Here is a 25,791-nt window from a genome sequence, read left to right on the forward strand (position 1 = left end):
AAAAAGCAGAGATGTTCTCTGGTTCAAACCATGTCATCTGTTCCATGATAAGTACTGCATTCATACAGAAATCTCATGGCTTCTAAGAATTTAATTGCCATCTATTTTTGAAAACAAACTTAAAGTCCAATGATAGTGCTTAAGATCTTAGTCCCTGGACTCCAGCATATAATAACCATTTACTAAGTGACCTCGATCAAATTATTTAACTCTATTGAGCCTGAGTTTTCTCATCTACAAAATAAAGTTATCAATGTTTTCTAAATCAAAGAGTTGCTGTTAGGAAACAAATATGATAGTACAGTTGACCCTTGAACAACCCAAGTTTGAACTCCCTAGGTCTACGTATATATAAATTTTTTTCAATGAATACGTATAATACTATAAAGTATTTTTTCTCCATTATAATTTTCTTAATAACATTTTCTTTTCTCTAGTTTCCTTAATTATAAGAATACAGTATATAATATATATATAAAATATATATTAATTGACTATTTATGTTATCAGTAAGACTTTCAGTCAACAGTAGGCTATCAGTAGTTAAGTTTTGGGGGAGTCAAAAGTTATACATAATTTTTTGACTGTGCAGAGGCATCGGTGTCTCTAACCCCCGCATTGTTTAGGGTCAACTGTATTTATAATGCAGTTGGAATATGGTAACCACCCAGCAAATACTTATTATTATTGCTATTGTTATTATTTACGTGACTGATTTTTTTTAAAAGGCAAGATTCCAAAGTGCGTACATAGCATGATTCAATTTCATTTTATTAAATATGCGACATTTATATATATAAATGTGTGTGTATATGGAGAAAGAGAGAGACAGAGAGAGAGGGACGGAGGGAGGGAGGGAGGGAAGGAGAGAGAAAGAGAAAGAGAAAGAGAGAATGTTCATGAGCTTTGCAGAAAAAGATTTAAAGAAAATGAACCACCCCAGTGGCCATCTAATGATCAATGAATAGCAACTCATTTTTTTATACTTTACTGTATTATATAGACCTTCCATGAACACAGATTGCCTTTGTAGATACAACCATATAATGCTATCTTAAAACAAATCACAAGATGAACCATATTTGTTTAGAGTGTTAAAGTTACAAAAATTTTGTTTACATTAACTCCAACAATTAGGAAAATATGTTATCTTTCTCATTGCTTTAAGAATTTTGCTTATTTCTTTTATAACAGAATAATTACGAAGCACAAAATATAAAACATTATCCTCTGTAAACTTTACTCAGGTTGTTCACTAGTTCTATCATGTACTATCCTTATCTTATATCTCTCCAATGTTTCTTATTTCAACCCGAATTAAATGCAAAGAAAAACTTAGCAAAATATTTTAAATTAAGTACATTAATTTTTTTCTCTTCTTTCTAACATGTGTATTTTTCATTTCTAATAGTTAAAAAGCTCTCAGGTACCCTTTAAGAGTCTAGAGATTAAGCCCTCTCGAGAAGTTTCCAGTGAACTCCAAGACACAGAATCTGAGACAAGAAATATCACGAACTTGACTAAAAATATGCAGAAGGAGTCAGATGAAAGAATAGGGTAAAGAACACACATATGCTCAGTTCTCTGAATACCACACATTTCTCACTGGAAGCCAATGTCTTTTGATCTGAGTTCCAATGACAGAAAGATGAGTTCTTATTTTAAGAAGAAAATAAGCAATTTTTATCAAAGCTAAATTTAGTGATTTCTACAAGCTTAAGGAAAAGTAACAATGAGCCTAGAACTTCCTTCTACTCGGAAAATCCTCTCTTATCTGACTCATAGGCTATGACACAGATGTACAAATTTCAAGGAAAAGAAACTAACCTGCCCACAGAATATGTATATTTGGTTAGTTTTTGACATAGTCCAAGGGTATTCGTTATCTTCAGTAGCATTGTGGGAAACAGACTTTGTAATCACACTGAGCTCAATTAGTATCCTGGCTATTGTAATTTGAGTAAAATATGGTATTTTACATCTCTGGTCCTCAATATCTTTATCTGTTGAATGGACATAATGTTTATCACATACAATGTTCAGTTCAACTCAATAAGTGTTTATTTTACACAATACTGTAGTCATTGTGCAAGGCCACAAGTAATACAAAGATGAAAACGGTGGCACAATTCCTAACTTAGAGAAATTTAAAGTCTAGTGAGGGAGACAGATTTATAAGCAGACATTTTTAGTACAGTAAGATATGTCTAGGACACTAAACTGCTAGGATTACAAAAGGTAAAACACTACCTTATTATTTAATAGCTTAAATAGCCATTAACATTATTTCTACTGCAGATATTCATCTAGTTTCACAAACTAGAGATATGAATAAGTATTCACTTATATATTCTATGTGACTTACATCATTGGCTAACTATAAACGAGACCCTGAAAGAGTTGGGGCATTTAGGTGACTCAGAAGCCATTAGAATTCCTCATTCATATGACATACTATATTTAGAAATTCTCTTTTATATGCCCACCACCACTACCATCACTTTCTTTGATAGACTACAGGGCTAAATCAGCCCTGGGGTTATTACAACAGCGGATCAAGAAGGACTATGCTGGCATTGACTGGGAGGAAGTAAAAGAGGGCTCTTAACCCTCCGTAGCAAACTTACCCCCACTTACTTACACCAGGAGCTGGTCTCAGTGGCAGAACTCAGAAGCTAGCTAGCTCTTCCACAGTCTAGGCCTGCTTTCTCTCTGAAAGGTAAGCAAACTTTTAGATATCCTATTGTTATCCCAATAATCTATTAGCACTTAAGTGTAAACTTTCTCTTTTTACACATTCTAAGTGAAAAGAATAAAAATAAAAGGATAACCAGAAAGTCATATATGACTTCATGTCTGTCTGCTCATTACCCCTGGAGAATGGAACTACTATGCAAGGAGCTCAGCTATATGCCAGGCAAAGGCTTGGTATGCATGGTCTCTCCCTATCTGCTCGGTAGCCCTGTGAAGAAAGAGTAAGGCTCTTTAAAGCTTCTACTTTAAAGAATAAAGAATATCAAAGATGTTAAACAATTTGTCTAAAGATATATAGCTGGATACACAGCTAGTAAGTTACAAAAGTAAAATTAAAGCCTAAGCCTGTTTTATTAGATATACCGCACTACCCTCAGAAACGACGGTGTGCTCACTTCAGGACTGGAAGGAAGGAAAAGGGAATAAAAGACCAATTCAGAAGTGGCAAATGATGCCAGTAGAAAAATAGCAAGGGAACCAATGCCCACAGAAACAAAAGGTAGGAATGAGCTGGCTAGTCCTAATTTAGGGTTCTCAGACTATCAAGAGGCCCAGTCACATTACATATTAAACCCTCTACTGGTGCTTTGCAAACATCACTAGTGTATATACAAATTACCTGGGGATCTCATTAAAATGTAGATTCTCATTCAGTAGATTTGATGTGGGGCCTAAGATTCCACATGTCTAACAAGCTTCTAGGTGATGCCCATGCCACTGGCTTGGGGTTCACAAGGCCCTAGACTTCTTAAGAGGCTTTCATTGCCATCCCTGATCTCTACTGCTGAGTAGTAGCTTAGAGTTGGGTGAGTACCTGCTCTCCCTTCACAGTGAATAAAAGAAGCTTTAAGAAAACATGCTGATGCCATTGACCGGGAGAAACAGAGTCTTCAGTAACTAATGGCATCTGTTGTTCATAGAGCACTTCCTGTCTACCAGGGACAGTACATGTCACATACATCCCCAAAAATTCTTTAAACTTTACAACAAGCCTCTTTAGTAAGTATTAATAATACCTGCATCCTCCTCTTTACTAAAAAGGAAATTAAATATTAATGAGGATGGCAATCTGTTCAAGGTCACAGAGCTAAAAAACTAAAGTGGTCAATCTGGCTTTGAACCTGGTCTCCGTGACTCCAAGACCTCTGTTCCTAACCAATTTACTACATTCCCTATATGAAAATAGGATTTTTAAAATGTATATATGTTTTCTCTTTTTATCATCAGACCACCCTAAAATTTAGAAAAAAGAAACATATTATTGCCTTTATTTTATAAGTAAAAACAATGCTGGTTTGGAGGAAAAAAGTAATATAGTCAAGGTCACACAGTGAATGTATGGAAAGCTAGGACTCCAGTCCAGCTCTCCTGATTTGCAGTCTAGTGCTATAACTGGAATTCTCAACCTTGGCTGCACTTTAGAATCACTTGGGGAGCCTCTAAAACCTCAGTGCCCAGGCTGCACTCTAGACAAAATAAACCAGAATTTCTGGAGGTAGAACAAGGCATCAATAGTTTATAAAGCTCCCCAAGTGATTCCGATATGCAATCAAGACGGAGACTCTACACAATTTGTTCTAAGATTGGACCCTGGGTAAATTTTTCCAGAACATTGACAGTATTTACTGGCACACAAATACATACACAACAGGGTATAGTATGGGTAATCACAGATTTTTATGGGGTGGCCTAGGGCTCTAAACATAATATATGTATAATGAGTTCTAAACGATCATCTTCAAATAACATTTTGAATGTATATGTGCATTGAGCAAAAGTGCTCTTTCATGCAGCTTTTTTTTTCTCTCTAAAAATTTAACAATTGCAAAAGTAAAATGCTAAAAACACTGTTCTGAAGATCTAGAAACCATTCGGTATTAGTGATTTGTAGGTATTGCAGCTCAAAAAGCCTTGGCTCCTGGTGACTTGAGTTGGCTTCAATCACTCTATTCTCTATCCAGTCTTGTGATACAAAACGAATATTCTCCAGGGAGAACAACTGCTGTTTAACAGTGCACCAAAGAACCATATAGCTTTCACCCTGTGGGGGTGAGGGTGAATTAGTAAAGTGGAATGTAATCATCCTAATTAAAATCTGTCCAAAGCCCTGAGGAAGTAGGAGAGGCAAAGAGTGAAACCTAAAACAATGAAGCCCAGTGTTCCCTGATGCTAAGGAGAGCTATAATAGAATAAGTAAGGGCAGAGCTTCAATATATGGCCTCTGAAGATGTTAAAATGATTTCACACCATAGAGCCCAGCTGAACAACATCTAAAAAGAATATACAAGTACATGAAAAAAACGGTTTTCATGATCAGAAGACTCTGAATCTGGTTATAATTTCAGTTGAGGTTGATGGTAAATGGGGCCAGTTGCAAATCAATGGCCTACAACAAATTATCTTTAAAGAAAACAATTTTCTTCTACAACTTTCTTTGCTTATGTAAGATATGTGAGGAAAATAAATGTTCTCTTTGACAATTACAATAATTAGGTTAATTTATGGGGATTCTAATAGACCAGAAAGTTATTAATGTATTATTCACAGGACACACACTCACACCCACACACACACACATGCACACACACACTGTCATACCCTTCTGTATATCTTTGAAATGTTCAAAAAACATATTGCTGCTGATATTGTTTACCTGAAACTCATCCTCCTGTCTTGGAAGGGAGAGTGGCTCTGGGCTGTCCTTGCTAAGACTGGTCCAGTGACTCCCTCATCTCCATACGCCCAGAGTATAACACTGGCTTGAGTCCCTTTATTTCCCATCAGCACTAACACCTTCCATTCGTCTTCTGACACAGAGTCTCACTGCTCTGGAAGGTCTTATTTCTTCTATGGGAGAAAAAAAGCATTAGTGGCAGATCAGATGCAACCTTAGGCTGACAGAATCCTTTGTCACGTGGAGCCCAAGGACATGAAAACAGAGCAGGGGAGGGGTGGGACGGGCAGGAAGGCACTGAACTGCCACAACTCCAGAGAGTTGATTTGTGTTTGTCTCCTCATAGCAAGGATCTGGTCTACTGAAACTGAACTACTGAAATAATTCAATTAGGACAATAAACATCTGAAATGCCTGGCAATCTTTCATTTGTCCTCAACATTTCAACCTTGGTGCATTCTGGAATTTGCAGTTCTGTGTCCATAGATTATTCATAAAGCTGCCTGCCTGGCTTACAGATTTCTAGACAGAACTACTACAATAGAAAGTAACAAAAGAAAAGTAGAATTAAAACATTTTTAAATGAGGTATAAAAATGGCAATTCAAGGAGAGAAAATTTTTCTGAAATAGTTCTGAAAAAGAAAATACTTTACTGGAGAGAGCAATGAGAAGATTTGGAACTACAGATAGAATTTTCACAAATGCAAATGATTTCTGAGGTGCTTAGAGCAGGTTAGCCTATGGGGGCAGGGATTGCACAGCTGTCGTGTTTCACAAGGCAGCCTCCATCAGCCAGGAAGTACCAAACGGTCACTCCTCGTTTATAAGAAATGCTTACAAAGTGAAATTCCCAAGTAAAATCACTGTCTTCTTTGCACTCTCTTTAGCCTGTAGCCTTATCTAAGGAGACAGAGGGGCAGCCAGTGCTGAGAACATCTCCCGAGCTACTCGGTGTTGGTTGTCTAAATTGCCCAAACATCTGCATGTTAATTCTTAACTGATACTTCCAGGTAGAAATATATTAAAGACTTAGGTAATCAGAAAATTTCCTCATGTCAAATGGTTAAAAAGAAGCCAAGACTCTTCCTACCTTCAGTTCATAGGATTGAAACTGTAGGCAACCCTAGGTGCCACCTTGGATTTCATCAGTACAGCATCAATGATGATGACAACAAATCTAGCATATAACTAGTTATTTCCTGCTGTAATAAAGAAATTTTAAAATAAAACTATACAAAAAAAATGTAAATGATAAGAAAGAACTGATTTTCATTTTTTTAAGTTAACTTCTCACTACTGTCCTAGATCTATCATTTTAACAGCAAGTGTTTCTCTGTCAATAATAATCATCATTTATTAAGCTCCTACTATATATGCTAGGGTTTATGTTGAATGTTGCATATTCATTTCTCATCTCATGAAGTAAGTTGAATTATGATGTCCATTCTAAGGTGAGGAAAAGGAGCGAAGACTAAATAATAAGCTCAAATCATATAACGATGAAATGTCTAACTCCCACGCCTCTGCACTTGAACTAGCTAGATGGGTGTTCTGTGTTCACCTAAACACAGTTCAGCAGGACACAAGATTTTATTCTGTGCTAGGCACTGTCCTAAGAGCATAACATTCATTGCCATGTCAACCTTATTCAATCCTCACACCGGTCTTATGAGGTTCTGTTCCTTATTCAATAGGCAGACAAACCAAGTCTCAGAAGTTAAGTAAATTTGCCCACAGTGACACAGTCAGTAATAAGAAGAACCAAACCCAACTTTGGCAGAGCACTTTAAATCCCATGCCATTCTGGATGTAATATAAAAGGTAGCTGACCTGGAAAAGATCACCAAAATAGACCCAACAAAATTTTATGACACAATCAAATTTTCAAAACTCAAACATTATATGTGAACACCTGACTGTCCTGCCTGCCATTTCTATTCAAGCATAATCAGGAATCTAGCAAACATACTTAGACTTTCTTTAGACCTCAGATAACAGTGCAATCAGATTTCTACTGAAAACTCCATAGCACATTCATGAGTCCCAGAGAGTAATTAGTGATCCAGGTCAGCAGGACACTCTTTAGGATGCTAACCATTTACTTAACATCTAATGAATATCTTGGTATCAAAAGGATCATTTTTACTCAATTCAAGAAAAAAAATCTTTAGTTCCTATTATTTTCTGGGCACTGTGTTAGGTTTACTTCTCTCTAAATGTTAATGGCAGAGATTAAAAGTTTGAAAGATAATTAATGAGAGCCTCGCTCTGGACAGACACACTATGTAGTGGGAAAGACAAACATAAAATACTTGGATTTCAAACATGCAGACACATTCATAGAAAACAACAACAAAAAAATACTACAAAATTCAGATGTAGCAGAGAGAGAGAAGTGATTAATTATGGAGGGATGGACAGAAAAGACTCACAGAGGAAAACTTGGGGCTGTATGTAAAGGATGAATCTGAATTTTGCAGAAAATGGAAGGGAAGGACATTCCAGATAGAGGGAACAGCATGCCCAGCATCTACAAAATATTGAAGTAGCAAGTACGATAGAAGTACCGTATAAGGTGATACGTATTATCACAGGAGATGAAGGCGTTAAGATCATTAAAGGCATTGGATAAGTGGGGAGTTGGCACACCTTTGTGCAGGCAACAGAAAATAAGATTCTAAAGTGATAATATGATCTGACTATTAGAAAGATCAGTCTGAAACAAGGTGAGCTGTGTGTAGCAGGGAGACATTAAGATAGGAAGGCCAGTGAACAATGAACAAACACTTGACCCTCTAGTACAGTGTCAAGACACCACAGTTACTTGGTTTTAGTATTGAGTATCCACGTGCAAGTATATCGTGTGCATGCATATGTATGCATGTTTGTGTGTGTTTAATATGTTTGTTTAATTTAATCTGCAAACAAGTTGATAGTATCTAAAGCCTCTTCTTCCTACTCTAACATTTTCACAAACATAACACATTTGCACAAACATAGCACATCAAGATGCACTCATATTATAAAAATTGATGATTTAATATGGTATAATCTATTATATAGAAAAATGTATTAAAGTTTGTGCTGTTATAAATTAAATATGAATTCCATCTAATGCCTTGATCTTTTGGAAATGAACCAAAGTCCATTAGACTCAGATCATAAATTTATCCATTTGAGAACCATAAAAGCAGTGGTTTTTGTTGACTAGAGGTTTAAAATATTCTAAGCTGGGATAATATTTGATGGGGACTCTGAATTAACCAAGAGATTCCTTCAGTGTCTCCCTAAATAAAATCTATAGTACTTAAAATTTATTCAGATGACTCAAAAATGTTTTCATGAGGGTGACAGAACACTTTAATTAAGCACCAATCAGGCTGATTCAGCCAAAAAATAACATAAAATAAAGCTAAGCTACCTTTATGCTTCTGATCTCCTAAAGCTCTAGAGAAAGAAAAAAATACCAAAAATAAATAAAAAATTAGCTGGTTCTAATAGTTCATAGGTTGATTAAAGTTGAGGTCAATTAATGGCATGAATCACCATTAAAGAGTGTGGGCAAAAAAAAAAAAAGTTGTATAAACCTTTGTGTGCTTTTTCAAGACAGTATTTGGAAAAGCTGACATATTAAAATCTAAAGCAAAAATTGAAAGCAAATGCCTCATAATGTTTGATAGTGTGATATTATAAAAATGATTACTATTTAACCCTAATTTTTTAAAATTTAAAATTATCTAGGAAAAAAAAGAATTAAAGCATTCTCTCTATAGGTATCAAATAATGCAAAAATATGTTTCTACAAAATTAACATGAATAGGCTTATTTTATTCATGAATTTGTCAGTTTCTTGATGTAAGGTATGGTAGGCATTTATACAGAGCACAGGAAGCAAAAGCTGGTTGGGATAGCTAACAAATAGAAAACGAAATTAAATAATGAAGGCTATTTCAACATGCTGGAATGTTGGACTGATACCAAGAAAAAAGCTAACTGGTAACAAGGTAAAAATCTGCATTTAATTCAAAAAGTCAGTTACATGTTTTTCAGTAAAAGAATATTATAAATACGATATCTTGAAGGAGAATTGGATTAAACATGGTGGCGTGAGAGATGTCTCCAGATCTCTCTCCTTGAAACAACAATAAGCTGAATATCTAAAACTCAACAAAAAACACCCAAACTGCACACCAGCACATCTGAGCATGGGATCTGTGCATGAGCTATATACCACAGGTCAGAACCTCAGGTGTACGGTGGTGAATTGGGAGAAACAAAAAAGCTGCCTCTTGCGGTCTGAGCTCCCTGAAGGAGGAGAGAAAGGGGAGAAGGTGCGGACATTTCCATGTGCAGCCCTGCCTGGGAGTGCTGTGAGCTCCACACAGCCGGTGGCAGTGTTCAGTCATCAGGGTAGAAGGCAGAGAAATGGGGATGTTGGAAAAGCAGGGACGGCAGAGAAATAGCAGTTGATTTTTACCAGCCGCAGTTGCAAAACTGAGGCTGAGTCACAGCTCCTATCCCCCAACCCAAAGGGCCCCTCCTCCCACTCTCTCCAAGACCGATCACCACGAAGCCACAGGGAAATCTGAGCAAACTACCAAAACTTTCGCTAACACTACAGGACTGAGACAGGGCACTGAGCATGATTAAATATCTATAAGGGAAAAAAGACATTATTAAGATTTTGTATAAAGCAGAGATCCAAGAGGCTTAGATGCCATCTACTGGAAACCAAAAGAAAAACGTCTTCTTTGCAACAGCTTAGAGACAATTATATAATAAATCTTTATGGAAAAAAAAAAAGCAGAACACACTCCGTTAATGCTCAGGTGGAGAAACAGTCCATTAGACACCATGAACAACCAAAGTGACAAGGCATAAAGAGAAAAATCTCCAGAAAATAAGCTTACAGATATAGAAATACACAACTTAAATGACAGAGAATTCAGGATGGTAATTCTGAAAAAAACTCAATGAAATCTGAAATGAATCATATCAACAATTTCAGGAATTAAAAATACAATTAGATGAGCAGAATAAATCCTTTAGCAAGGACATTGAAACCCTCAAAAAGAACTGAATAGACCTTCTGGAGATAAAGAACACACCGCAGGAGTTGAAAAATGAAATAACAATCTTGGGAAAGAGAGTCGACTAAATGGAAGAAAAGATCAGTGATATCAAAGACAGAAATCTGGAAATCAATCAGAAGGAAAAAGAGAGAAACTGAAGAATGAAAACTAATGAAAGAGAAATGCAAGAACTAGCTGATACCACCAGGAGAGGAAACATAAGACTAATGGGCATTCTTGAAGGGGAGGAAAAGGAACAGGGATTGGAAAGCATTTTTAGACAAATAGTTGATGAGAATTTCCCAAATCTAAGGAATGAGCTGGAGCTTGGAATTCAAGAAGTCAGTAGAACACTGAATAATCTAAACATAAAAAGGCCTTCACTAAGACGCATCATATTAAAATTATCAAAAATCAATGACAAAGGCAGAGTTCACAAGGCAGCTAGGGGAAAGAAGACAGAAACCTATAAAGGAAAACCCATTAGATTATCCTCTGACTTCTCAGCACAAACCTTACAAGCCAGAAAGGAATGGAATCAAATATTCAAACTATTAAAGGAAAGGAACTACCAGCCAAGAATAATGTATCTAGCTAAGCTCTCCTTTAGATATGAAGAAGTAAAGACCATTCCAGACATTCAAATATTCAGGGCATTCTCCACTATAAGAAAATACTGAAAGGGGTCAGCTCACTTAAAACAAAATGACCAAAAATGATATTTCAAGCAAAAGGCATTCGGAGAAAAGCAGGAGTAGCGGTACTAATGTCAGATGAAATAGACTTCAAAATAAAAAGGGTAAAGAAAGATACTGAGGGATACTTCATAATGATAAAGGGAATCATGCACCAAGAAGATATAACATTTATTAAAATCAGTGTTCTCAATCAGGGAGCCTTGAAATATATAAAGCAATTACTAACAGAACTAAAGGAAGAAACAGACCAAAACACTACTGTAGTAGGAGAATTAAATATACCACTATCAGATATGGACAGATCATCCAAAAAGAAAATCAGTAAGGAAATAACATCCTTAAATGATACATTAGACCAACTGGACATAATTGACATTTACAGAGCCTTCCATCCCCAAACAGCTGCTTATACATTCTTCTCTAATGCCCATGGAACATTCTCAAGAATTAACCACATACTGGAACATAGAAATAGCCTCAACAAATATAAGAGGGTTGAAATCATACCAACCATATTCTCTAATCATAATGATTTGAAACTAGAGATCAACTGTAAAAATAAAGCAGAAAGAACCACACATACATGGAGATTAAAACATACTACTGAAGGATAACTGGGTCACAGAAGAAATAAAAAGAGAGATCAAGAAACACATAGAAACAAATGATAATGATAGTACAGCATATCAAAACTTCTGGGACACGGCAAAAGTAGTAATAAGAGGAAAGTCTGTATCATTACAGGCCTATCTCCAAAAAAAAAGAAGAAGCCCAAATAAACAAACTAACACTTCACTTAAAAAGCTAGAAAAGGAAGAACAAATAAAGCTAAAGTCAGCAGAAGGAAAGAAATAATCAAAATTAGAGCAGAAATAAATAACATTGAAAACAAACAAAAAATATGTAAAAAATAGATGCAACAAAGAGCTGGTTCTTTGAGAAGGTTAATAAAATTGACAAACCCCTGGCTACACTCACTAAAGAAAAAAGAGAAAGGACACAAATAGACAAAATTAGGGATGAAAGAGGGGAAATTGCGAAAGACACTGCAGAAATACAAAGGATTGTAAAAGAATACTATGAAAAAGTATATAACACTAAATTTAACCACCTAGAAGAAATGGACCAGTACTTAGAAAAATACAACCTTCCTAGACTGAATCAAGATGATCTGGAAAATCTAAATAGACTGATCAGCAGTATGGAAATTGAAACAATCATAAAAAACCTACCAAAAAGTAAAAGTCTAGGACCAGATGGCTTCACCAGTGAATTCTACCAAACATTCAAAGAAGATACCTATTCTCCTCAAACTCTTCCAAAAAATCAAAGAGGAGGCAATACTTCCCAACACATTTTATGAGGCCAATATTACTCTGATACCAAAACCTAGTAAAGATAACACACAAAAAAGAAAACTACAGACCAATATCTCTCATTAACACAGATGTAAAAATCCTAAATAAAATACTAGCTAACTGAATACACCAACATATTAAAAAAATTATACACCACAATCAAGTAGGTTTCATCCCAGGGGCACAGGGATGGTTCAACATATGCAAATTGATTAACATGATAAACCACATAAACAAATTAAAAAATAAAAATCATATGATCATATCAATAGATGCAGGAAAAGCCTTCAACAAGATACAGTATCCATTCATGATCAAAACACTTAATAAAATCTGTATAGAAGAAAAATACCTTAGTATAAAGGACATGTATGCCAAACCCTCAGCAAATATTATACTTAATGATGAAAAACTAAAAACCTTTTTCTCTATGATCAGAAGCAAGGCAAAGCTGTCCACTATTGCCACTGTTATTCAATATAACATTGGAAGTTCTGGTGAATGCAATCAGGCAAGAGAAAGATATAGAAGGCATCCAAATAGGAAACAAAGAAGTCAACTGTCACTTATTTGTGGATGACATGATTTTCTATATAGAAAACCCTAAAGAGTCCACAAGAACACTACTAGAAACAATAAGCAAATACAGTAAAGTTTATCAATACAAAATCAATGTTCAAAAATCCATAGCATTCCTGTACTCTAATAATGACATGTCAGAAATAGGAGTGGAAAAAATAATTCCTTTTGCAATTGTAACAAAAAGAACAGAAGTACCTAGGAATAAATCTAATGAAACATGTGAAGGACCTATGTAATGAAAACTATAAAACCCTATTAAAAGAAATCGAAGAAGATACAAAGAAATGGAAAGATATTCCAAGTTCTTGGATTGGAAGAATCAACATAGTTAAAATGACCTTATTACTTAGAGCATTATACAGATTTAATGCAATCCCCAGCAAAATCCCATCATTATTTTTTAAAGAAATACAACAACAACAACAAAAATCAGATTTGTATGGAAGCACAAAAGACCCCGTTGCCAAAGCCATTCTGAGAAAAAAGAATGAGGCTGGAGGCATCACTCTGCTCTACTTCAAACTATACTACAAAGCGACAGTAATCGAAAGGGCATGGTACTGGCAGCAAAACAGACATGCAGACCAGTGGAACAGAATCAAGAGTCCAGAAAAAAACCCATATTTATATGGGCAAATAATTTTTGACAAAAAAGCCAAAAACATACACTGGAGAAAGGAAAGCCTCTTTAATAAATGATATTTGGAAAACTTTGCCACATCCCAAAATTAATACAAAATGGATTAAGAACCTGAATATAAGACCTGAAACAATAAAATTCATAGAAAAAAAAACATAGGAACTAAACTCTAGGATTTTGGACTTAAAGAAGATTTTATGAATTTGACCTCTAAGTCAAAGGAAGTAAAAGCAAAAATAAATGAATGGCGACTATATCAAACTAAAAAGCTTCTGGTCAGCAAAAGAACCCATCAACAAGGTAAAGAGACAATCATCTGAATGGGAAAATATATTTGCAGGCAATGCCTCTGATAAGGGCCTATATCCAAAATATACAAAGAACTCATATGACTCAATAACGAAAACAACAAACGATACAATCAAAGAATGGGCAGAGAACCTGGACCCTTCTCCCTAGAGGACATACAAATGGCCAACAAATATATGAAAAGATGCTTAACACCGCTAGCTATTAGGGAAATGCAAATCAAAACCACAATGAGATACCATCTCACACCTGTTAGAATGGCTATAATCAACAGGACAAGTAATAACAAATGTTGGAGAGGATGTGGAGAAATAGGAAGCCTCATACACTGCTGGTGGGTCTGCAAATTGGTACAGCCACTATGGAAAATTGTATGGTGGTTCCTCAAAAAAACTAAGAATTGATCTACCATTTGATTCAGCAATCTCTTTACTAGGTATTTACCCCCAAATATTTTAAAACTCATATCCGAAAAGATATTTGCACACTGATGTTCATAGAAGTATTATTCACAATGGTCAGGACATGGAAGCAATAGAAGTGTCCTATGATAGATGATTGGCTAAAGAAGCTGTGGTACATATATACAATGGAATACTACTCAGCCATAAGAAGAGATGAAATACTGCCATTTGCGACAACATGGATGGATCTGGAGATAATCATGCTAAGCGAAATAAGCCAGACAGAAAAAGTTGAAAATCACTTGATATCACTTATATGTGGGATATAAACCTAAAAGCAATGAACGAACAGGACAAACAAACAGAGACTTGAGGACATGGACAATGGATTAGTGGTTACCAGAAGGGAGGGGTTGAGGGGAAGGAGTGGGGGAAAAATAAATAAAATGCTAAAAATTAAAAATACAATATCTTAATGATCTTAGCATATACTAAGAGTGCAATAAAGATGTCAAAAACATGTATTCTCAGTGATAATATATTAATAGACATATGGGGTCCACATTAAAGGAAAACCATTATTCTGAATGTTCAGATTATAGGAGAAGACAGGCTCCTACTTAGAGAATCACACTTTAAAAAAAGTACTCATAAAGGTAAAGAATTTAGAAACATATGTCAGGAGGAGCTATAAAAATATATTTGAAATAAGGAAATATACTAAAATCCACTGATAATCCATTTTTTAGTATATTTATATATAAGAATAAAATACTAGGATGAAATGAGGATATACTAAGAAAAAAAGATAAGATTTATTTTACAAAAAGAATGTTGACTTTTTATAGGTCAAAAGAATTTATAAGGAGTAGGTTTTCTGCTCAACACAGAAAGGTATTTTCAAGTAATTAGAATTATTTAAAATGGAATGGCTTATTTCTACACTCTCCACGTGAACTTCTACATTGCTTCTGTCAGGCCAAAAGTTCTTTCAAATTTTCATTCTGTGATAAAGTAAAACTTACACTACCTTCACATTGTAACTTACTACAGTAGCACGACACAAAAAAATAAACCTATACTTCACTCTGGATGCTGGGTGCTGTTTTTTTTTTTTTAATATTAAAAAAGAACAAACCTAAGATCACAAAAGGAAGAACAATTAATATAATCCATTCCCTGGAAATTCCATTTTTAATAATTATTCTAAAGAAATAATATAAAATACAGATGAGTGTCCATTGCAAATTTTACTTAAGAAATTTTTGAAATAGTAATGCCCAATAGTATTGTTACCAAAAAAAACCCTTATAATGCTTACTATCTTCTATTAATTAAAAAGCAGATCACAAATTGTATACTCAACATAACCTGTGTATTTATAACATATAAAGTACTTTTTGGAGGGTAATAAGACAATCTAATTGTAAGTTTCTCCTTCATGATTCATGTGTTCTACTTTTTTTTTTCATTATAAACGTAATTTACTGTGCCGCTTTTAAGAAAGAGTTCAACTTGATAACAGACTTCATATTATTTTGCCCAGGTATCTTTGTTTCTTAAAGTTTTGGCATATAGAAGGTTTAAGGAAGGAATATCCTCTGGCTGAGATTAGGCCTTGCCCAGCAGCACTAACGAGACAGCATCACAACAGATTAAAGGCTGGTCTGGCGGCGCACTGCCCGGCTCAAACTCCCAGGCCCGGAACAGGTTCGCCTTGATTCATAGGTGAGACTTCAACCACGTTCATCTTCCTGGGCCTCGGTTTTCTCATCAGCGAAACTGAGGTTACAGTGAAGGTTTCTAAAGGAAGTTTCGGTTCAGAGCAGTAAATTATGTTTTCTCTTTTTATATTTCGTTTCAAAGTTTTTAGATGCAATGTTTTCACACTTAAAATTATAGTCCCAAATGTTTTAATGATTTTTAAAATAGGCGTTTCCAAAGTGTTTACGAATTCAATGATATAGTGCCTTAAGTATGCTTTAATCCGATGGGGATGATGTGTGGCACAGTGTGAAAGACCATAATGGGAACAAGATTAGGCTAATATACTGATGATTTCTGAAGTTGGGAAATGGGTAAAAAAGGGATCATTAGTTCAATCTCTCTACATTTGTATTTTTTTTGAAATTTTCCATAATTAAAATTTTTCTTAACAAAAATAAGATTCCTTCTTCAAACTCTCCCTACTATCAAAATTCAACTCGGCCCAAAAGAAAAAACCCTGAAATTTTAATGACATGCTTCTCTATTTTCTACTACAAAATCACTATTTATGGTATATATGGTATTATAAGTTCTAGATCTTTGTCTCCCTTTGATGTGGATGAGAAAAGTTCCATCTTTATTTTTTAATAAATGAGTACTTTGAATACAGAGGATAGGTTTATTTTAACTATAATACCTAATCCCCCTAACGACATACATCTTGCCCTATCCTGATAGTAGACTGACAAATGTAATTTCATTCTTCAGGAGTGAATAGTTGTTTTTTAATGTCTTTAAAGTATAAAATATGTGTTCTAAAGTATTAGTCAACTAATTTTAATTTATTTTAATATGAATGGCTAATGTAACCTAAATCTATGACAGTTAAATTGCAAATCCAACAGGAAAGTATTTCTCGCAATAAACAACTTTTAACTACCACAGATGTTTGATAGAGGTATATATAAGACAGCTAAAAAGAGTCATAATCTAATTACTCAGTAATAAATCAGAAGGTTCTAGGTAATATTAATATGTGAAGACATTTTTCCCTACCTAAAGGATGGTTATAAAAACCATTTCTACTGCAATCACAGAAGGCAAAATTTAAACAAATCATGGGCATTTTGTTGATGACATTTGCATTAGGAGAGCTTTATCATCTAGATTTTCAGGATTTCATATCCAAGACCAAAGTCTGTGCTATACCAATGTTTTAAAAAGCTTAATAAGTCGAAGAGCTGAATTACTAAATTCCATCTCCCTTTTCTTAGTTTTTTGCCAACTCTCCAATTCTACTATATTATCATTAACTCCAAAAAAGAACTTGTAAGTATTTTTACAGTGAATGAATGACTTAAATTTTGTTTTCTGTCTAGCATGCCTTGGATATTTCATTTAATTGATCTGTTTTTAACCTTATATTTTTGTGGAATCGTTTAATGTTTATCTGGCTCATTAGACTGTAAACTTCAAGAGGGCAGAGACCAAACCTGTTTTGCCATCACTGTTATTTCCTTACATCTGACAGTTAGTAGGCACACAATACATATTTAATAATTAAATGAAAGAATAATTCGAAAAGGTCTATATTTGTCTTGAAGCCTAATTTTATCCTTTTGAAATTATTTGGTCTGTCTGGCCTCACTCTAAAACTTATAACTTCCAATCCTTAAAAATTTAACAGTGGTATTGGATTAGTGATTAATATCCAAAATATATAAAGAACTTATAAAACTCAACAACAATAACGAAAACTCCTATTTTAAAATGGGCAGAGGAATTAAATAGGCATTTTCCCAAAGAAGACATCCAATGACCAACAAGTACATGAAAAGATGCTCAACATCTTACCATCAGGGAAATGCAAATCAAAATCAATGAGATATCACCTCACAACTGTTAGAATAACTATTATCAAAATCAAGTAATAGACAAGTAATAAAAAGTATTGGCAAGAATATGAAAAAAAAGGGACCTCTTGTACACTGTTGGTAGAACTATAAATTGTTTCAGCCACTATGGAAAACAGTATGGAGGTTCCTCAAATAATTAAAAGTAGAACTACCTTATAACCCAGTAATTCCAGTTCTGGGTATCGATGCAAAAGAAATGAAAACAGGATATCAAAGATATATCTGCACTCTCATTTTTATTGCAGCATTAATCACAATAGCTAAGATATAAAACAACCTAAGTGCCTATAAACAAATACAAGTGAATAAAGATGTGGTATGTATGTATATGTGTATATGTCTGTATGCAATGAAATATTCAACCATGAGAAAGAAGGAAATCCTGCTCTTTACAATGATGTGGATGGAACTTGAGGACGTTGTGCTGAGATACAAAGACAAATACTGTATGATATCATTTATATGTGGAATCTAAAAAAAAAAAAAGCCGAACTCAGAAAAATGAAAAGTAAAATGGTGGTTACCAAAAGCAAGGGGAGGGGCTGGGAGTAAGAGAAATAACAGAGATGTTTAAGGGTACAAACTTATGAATAGTAGAGAAATAAGGCCTGAAGATCTAATGTATAGTATGGTGATTATCGACAATATTGTATTATAAATATCAAAAACATTAAAACTACTTCTTTAAAAAAGAAATAATTAAAAAAGAAATGAAAATTTTAAAAAGAAATGCAAAAAAGAAATGATAATTATATGATGTGATAAAGGTGATAGCTAACCTTACAATGACAATCATAGTGCAACACATAAATATATCAAATCAAAATGTTACCAACCTTAAACTTTTTAAAAAATTAACAATGGTAATATTTTTGAAATGTTGTTGCCAGAACAAATTTTAGTAAGATGTATAGATTTTCTCTTATATATTTTGCTACTCATAAAAAACTATCTATTTCTAGAGATTTCATTTCAGCTAGCATACTATTTCGGCCAAGTCAAATTTTACATGGGGTGGCCATCCCAGATTTAAGTGCCATTACTTCCTGACACAAGACTGAATTCTCCTTCTGTGAAAAATTTTAACTAAGCACATGTTTCTCATGCACTGTGATTTGTCACACTACTCCATGGATACATGACATGAGATGGAAATACAAAACTGGGCCTAGCCCTATGCAGCAAAAATCAAAAGGCTAATTTCTCTTCCTTCTGGATGGCGCAATAGTATCACAGGGTTGTCAGCAAGACACATCTATTTTCTGTTGCTATCTGAAAGAAAAGCAAGCAAATGCAATTATTGATTTTCAAAAATCACTTTTTAAAATGTAACATTATAATTTATCTTTTTCTCAAAAGGGGGGTTTTAAAAAACAGTGGCTCAGAGACAGTGGTCACTATGTCATTTACCCAAAGATGGCTAGATCCTGATGCACAGAATTTATCAGATACCATTCATTTTACTTTCCAGTCAGATAGAAATTAATATATTTAAGCGCAAGAAAAATGATCAAATAGGCTGAGATAGAAACTAAATATTCATACCTCTGAAGCCTAGAGTACTTTTACTGATGCCTCAGTTTCAATATCAGATAGAGTTTTTTGTTGTTATTTAGACTTTGGTGAGAATTTGCTATTATGTATAAAATATATTCACAAGATATTTTATAGGTGATTGTCCAATACTATGTCATAATTTAATAGCACCTTCTCTTTAAGTCATTGTTCAGGAGTGAACACTAAATTAAAAGTAAAGAAATGAACATATTTTAAAATATATTTATACTTTGCAATATAAAACCAAAGCATAAAAAAGTAAGATAACAGCTTAAAAGGAAGTCCATGTGGTATAATCTAATCTATATCATAAAAATAATTTGGTGTTCTTCTTGAGGTGTCCACAAAATAGCAGGGCAGACAAACAATCTAAAAAAAGGGGCGGGGGTGGGGGGAAGCTGTTGCTTACTTGTAGTTGAAGAAAGCAAGAGACCTCTGGCCTCAGATTCTGGTGTTATTTCTTGCTGGTTTTTTGGCTCCTGAATCTTTTCCTCCTCTTGGCTGGGTATTTCAGACATACCCATTGAGTTTTCTCTGCCAACTGAAATTAAGATTTTAAAAGATGTCATCCTCTCAAAATCGCTTTTTTCTTCTCAGAAAACTCACCATATGTTCAGCTATGCAAGTTTAAATTTTGCTATTGTTTCCATTTCAATGCCTAGTGAAATAGTTTTACTCTGTATTACATAGTTACCAGAAAATGACTTTTTATTCTCAGCAGCAGTCCACGTATGAATAGTATTCCTATAAAGTATATTCATTGCTTCATAAAATCAAGGCCATAATTTAACACCACAGTATGAATCAAATGACTTATTCAAGATATTTTTCTTTTAGATTCTAAATAGAAACTCTGATAATCTGGTAGTTTGCCTTCATCAACAGGGGAAATTGATGAAAATGTCATTTAAACAATACTTTATGCGACTTCATGAAAATATGAGAATCAAAGAAATATATATATATACCTATAAATGAAGAAAAAAATCACTATTTTGCTACTTTTTATTAAGAATCAAGTTGTTTTGGTGTCTTCTTCAGGAATAAATATCTCAAACCTAGCTCAATAATGATTCCAATTTTATAATATATGCTCACGAGTGCTATTTGTATTTGGGATTTCAAAATTTAAGTGTTTGTGTTTCATTTTTAGGGATCAGGCACAGTATAGCCATTCTTAAATGGTAGTAATTCATACTACATTGTCAGATTTTAGAGACCTCATCAGCAACAACAAAAAAAAATTATACAAATATCTGATTCTACATAATATTAAATAATAGCAACTATTTCTTAATACCATAATTGCAGTCAATAATTTAAGATGACTCATAAAATATATATTAGCATGAGAAGGCATAAAACACTCATAGGTAGGGCTTATGGGAATTAGCAAAACTTAATCATGTGACATGATGGCACAGATTATACAATACTGGTGTCCGAAGAACTGCCCATGACCACGTTGTCACTTATATCCTTCAAAGATTATAAGATATAGTTTCAGACGACAATAAGCTTTTAAACGCCAAACCCTGTAAAATACAAGGTTTTGCATGTGGTTTATTTACAATGTAATGCTATGCCCTGGATATTGGTGCTAATAAAGAAACTTTAAAATATTAAGAGATATAACTAGAAAAGACTAGAAACATGTTTGCTGAGGGTAAATAAATACTTGTAGAGGAAAAAAATCCAAATGATTCCTAAGTATAATTTAAGGTCCATTTTATCATGATCCAATTAAAAGACCCATAATTAAGGGTTGACATTATTTAAAAATAATGTAGAAATCCAGCATTTACAAAGACAAGATAAACTCTCTTCCAGTCTCTGCCATAAGCATAAAAATAAATCAACGGATAAGATGTGGCTTTGACATTAATGGAGTTTACAACCCAGAGGGAGAACATGTAAATAATTGTATATATTGATGAGTGCTATAACAGACACATGCACGGAGTGTCTAGGGAGGAAAGAAAAGAAAACAATTAACATACCAATCTAGAAATTAGAAACAAGCGCAGGAAGGCTTGCACAACAGCCTGTGAAATGGGAATAAGCATCTCTCATCTATACCCTCCCCACTGGCTTCTCAAGATTCTACCTTATTTTCAAAAACATGTTAAAATTTTTTTATAAATATAATGGTTGCTTTAATAGTAGGAAATTCAGGGCCTAGAAGATATTTTCTGAAAAGGTCACCTAGGATGTTCCTGTCCTCTGTACAGAAGGCTGCCCACTTAGTCTTTAGGCCTGGTTGATCACAGACAGAAGTCCAAAATCCAAGTACCAAGTGACCCTCCAGTGGATTCACAACCTATTCTAAATTGGAGTAAGTGTTGCTTTCTTTGTCTCACTGTTTCCTTCACTGTTTAAAAAGGAATGTGAAAACTGTCAACCACAACATAAAATAAAACCTGTGATGAAGGAGAAAGAACCAGAATTTTTCAGCTGGAAACACTATTAAAAGGTATATACACATATAGCTGGAATTGAATGGTTAATTTATTCACTTCAGACAGTGTCTCATTATACCCAAAAATTCAGTTGTATTGAGATCTACCAGACGGAATGTTTGTAACTCTATGAAGTGAGCGAGTAAAAATTTTTGTTTTATTAAACACCAGGTATTTAAAAAGTAAAACAGCTGAAATATAAACAATAGCAGTGTGACATATTATGGCATGTATATTATAAGTCTATAAAGTTTAATACCTAAAACGTTTTTGTCATTTTTTAAAATAAATTCACAATATACATATTTAGGATCTGATGAATTGGGTATATGTATTTCATTTAGATTTTGAAACGCGGACAATCTTAGCAGACTAGCATGAAGTAATAATATATTTTACAAACATATTTCAATAAAATCTCCCATGATACCTGAACCTGAAATTATTCTAGCTGTAATAAAAATGTAACATTTGAATCATTCTTCAGCCCTGCATATTTTCAGATTATTAATACACCAAGCCTCACAATTTGTATACAGAGGTTGACTAATACCATAAAACTGGGCTGGAATTAGCACAAGAGAATTATTATGTATAATTATTGTATACAATTAAGTCTCTGTTATGATGCTTAAAAAGCTTAGACGTGTTCTCTCCTATCTAGATGTTCTAAAGTAACAAACAGTGCAACGAAGTTAATGAAAAGTCACAAATTGTATTGGTATGACATTCTTTAAATAATACCTACCACAGTGTGGTTTTATTAAATGGGATTATAAGGGTGGGCTTATTATCTGAACAATGGAAAATAGAACTTCCAAATCTTCCATATATCCAGAAAATCCATTGAAAAGCTTCTCCATGGACTCCATATAAAACTGATCATGTAAGTACATGAAGTCATATCTCTTCATATTTTTCTTATATATAAAGTTCATAGCACTCTTGTAAAATGCAAACTCATGGAAGAGAGAATGAAGAGGTTTTGCTGCACAAGCTAGCTAGCACAGCTAAATGGTAGTGGGAGAAATAATTTTTTTTTTTTTTTTTAGGCAAGGTAACCCTTGGTTAACCTCACAAACTGCAAGGACCTTGTCAGCTTACAATCCCTTATTTTTTATTTTTTTACACCTACAGCACTTGATCTTCCTAGGTGGTCTCCAATCCTGGTACTAATCAGGCCCAACCCTGCTTAGCTTCCGAGATCAGGATAAATGACTTTTATTATAAATTCTCAATACACAATTGATTGATTAAACTAAATTTTAACCAAATTGTAGATAAAGAAACCAAGTCACAGAGAAGAGACTTGCCCAAAATGATAAAAGAGGTATCACTTGTCTTCTAGGAATTTATCAACTCTATTTAAGTTATAAAAGATATACCATGATGAATTAGAGAAGAAACCAATGAAACTGGAAACATAAACTCAATAGAAAAAAAATCAATGAAACTAAAAGCCGGTTCTTAGAAAAGATCAATAAAATCAATAAGACTTTAGTTAGGCTAACTAAACAAAAAACAAAAAGACAGAAATCACTAACATTAGAAATGAAAGAAAAGACATCACCACATATCTTATGGACATTAAAATTACAATAAAGGAATATTATGAACAATTCTATGCCCACAAATTTGATAACCTAAATGAAACGGATCACCTCCTTAAAAGACACAATTTGTCAAAGTTCAAGAAAAAAACATACAATTTGAATAAGCCAATATCTATTAGAGAAATTAAATCAATACTTAATAATCTTTCAAAGCAGAAAGAACTGGCCCAGATGGTTCATTGAAGAATTCTACAAAACATTTAAGGAAGAAATTATAGTAATTCACTATAATCTCTTTCAGAGTAAAGAAGCAGAAGAAATACTTCCTAACTCATTCTATCAGGTCATGTTACCCTAATGCCAAAACCAGACAAAAACATCACAAGATAATAAAACTATAAACCAATACCTCTGATGAACGGATATAAAAATCCTCAACAAAATATTAGCAAATTGAATCCAACAATTGATAAAAAGATTAATAGATCAAGCGAGATTTATTCCAGATATACAAGGCTGGTTCAACATTTAAAAATCAATTAATGTAAGAATTTTGAGGTCGGTAAAAATATTTTGTAGATACATGTTATTATACATATTGTCTGAAGTCTGAACCATAATGTTACAATGAACTTTGAGTGATTACAATATGTCAATGTAGGTTCATCAATTTAATAAATATACTATTTGGTGAGGGCTTTTGATGGGCTAAGCTGTGCATATGTGGGAGCAAGAGGTATATGGAAATTCACTGTTCCTTCCCCTCAATTTTTCTATGAACCTTAAATCATTCATACCTGAGTTTCCATCAGCATAGCTAACACATGTCCCTCTGCCCTGGTGATTCCCTAGGCCCACCCAAGCTTCTTCCAGTGGATTTTCCATACAAACAGCCTTTCTTGGTTCATTCTGCAGACTTTCCTAAAGTCTCTCAAAGGTTCACAAAAACTAAACAAGCAACATTTGGCCTCGGCGTACCCTGTACCTCTTCCTGAACAGCCCCCAAGCTCAGCACTAGCAGCAGCCAATCTCTGTTTGTGGCTGGGCCTCTGACGGTGCTTCCAAGCCTATGCAGATTGCTTGGCGGCTCATGCCAGGTGGCCCTGGGCAGGTCACTGCCTGCAGGTGAACTTAGCCTGTGGCAGGGCCCCTCCCAGAAGGCCCCAGCCTGCACACTTAGTGGCCAGCATCAGTCTGAGCCAGAGCACCACCCAGGGTCATATCCACATCTCAAGATGACACACCCGAATGGCAGACAGGGCAGGCACTAGGACCCCTGCTAAAGCAAATCCTGCTTTGTAGGCTCAGCCCCTGCACAACAACTTCTCCACTGGTCAAGGCCAGTCCTCACAACAAATCAGCCTGAGGGTCAATGCCTCCCACTGATGAGCAAACTGCAACCAGTGCTCAATTACAATAGAAGAACACACATGACCCACATGAGGGACATACCTGGAGCATTGGGCTGAAGTAGTCAGGGAAGACTGTACCCATGGGACCCACAGCACACCTACTATAGAAGGCCACTCTACTAAGACTGGGAGACATAGCAGACCTACTTAATACACAGAAACAAACACAAGCAGGCAGCCAAAATGAGAAGGTAAACATGTCCCAAATGAAAGAACAGAACGAAGCTCCAGAAAAAGAACTAAATAAAATGGAGATAAGCAATCTACCAGATGTAGAGTTCAAAACACTGCATTGTTATAAGGATGCTCAATGAACTTCGGGAAAGAGTAGATGAACTCAGTGAGAACTTTAACAAAGAGATAGAAAACATAAAAAAAATGTATGAAATGACGACTACCTTAGGAGGAATTAACAGTAGATTAGATGAAGCGGAAGGTTGAATCAATGATTTAGAAGATAAGGTAGCAGAAAACACCCAATCAGAACAGCAACAAGAAAAAAGAATCTAAAAATAAGAGCATAGTTTAAGGGCCCTCTGAGACAATATCAGCATACCAACATTTGTGCCATAGGTATACCAGAAGAAGAGAGAGGGCAAGGAATTGAAAACCTATTTCAAAAAGTAATTTCAGAAAAGTTCCCTAACCTGGGGAAGGAAATACAAGCCCAGGAAGCTCAGAGAGTGCCAAGATAA

At 34.5% G+C, this 25,791-nt stretch overlaps 1 protein-coding gene across 1 annotated transcript in view; it reads right to left on the reverse strand.

The window, feature by feature from the left end:
• Positions 1-19,883: 19,883 nt before the first annotated feature.
• Positions 19,884-25,791, reverse strand: part of LOC107500731 — a 56,827-nt gene continuing 50,919 nt past the window's right edge. The window contains exon 7 of the mRNA XM_016126217.2: positions 19,884-20,213. Within this exon, the coding sequence (XP_015981703.2) occupies positions 19,975-20,213 (239 nt within the window). The 3' untranslated portion in view covers positions 19,884-19,974. The remainder of the gene's footprint in view (positions 20,214-25,791) is intronic.

The sequence above is a fragment of the Rousettus aegyptiacus genome, unplaced genomic scaffold (genome assembly GCF_014176215.1).
Source record: "Rousettus aegyptiacus isolate mRouAeg1 unplaced genomic scaffold, mRouAeg1.p scaffold_m13_p_15, whole genome shotgun sequence".
In the NCBI taxonomy this organism is placed as follows: Eukaryota; Metazoa; Chordata; class Mammalia; order Chiroptera; family Pteropodidae; genus Rousettus; species Rousettus aegyptiacus.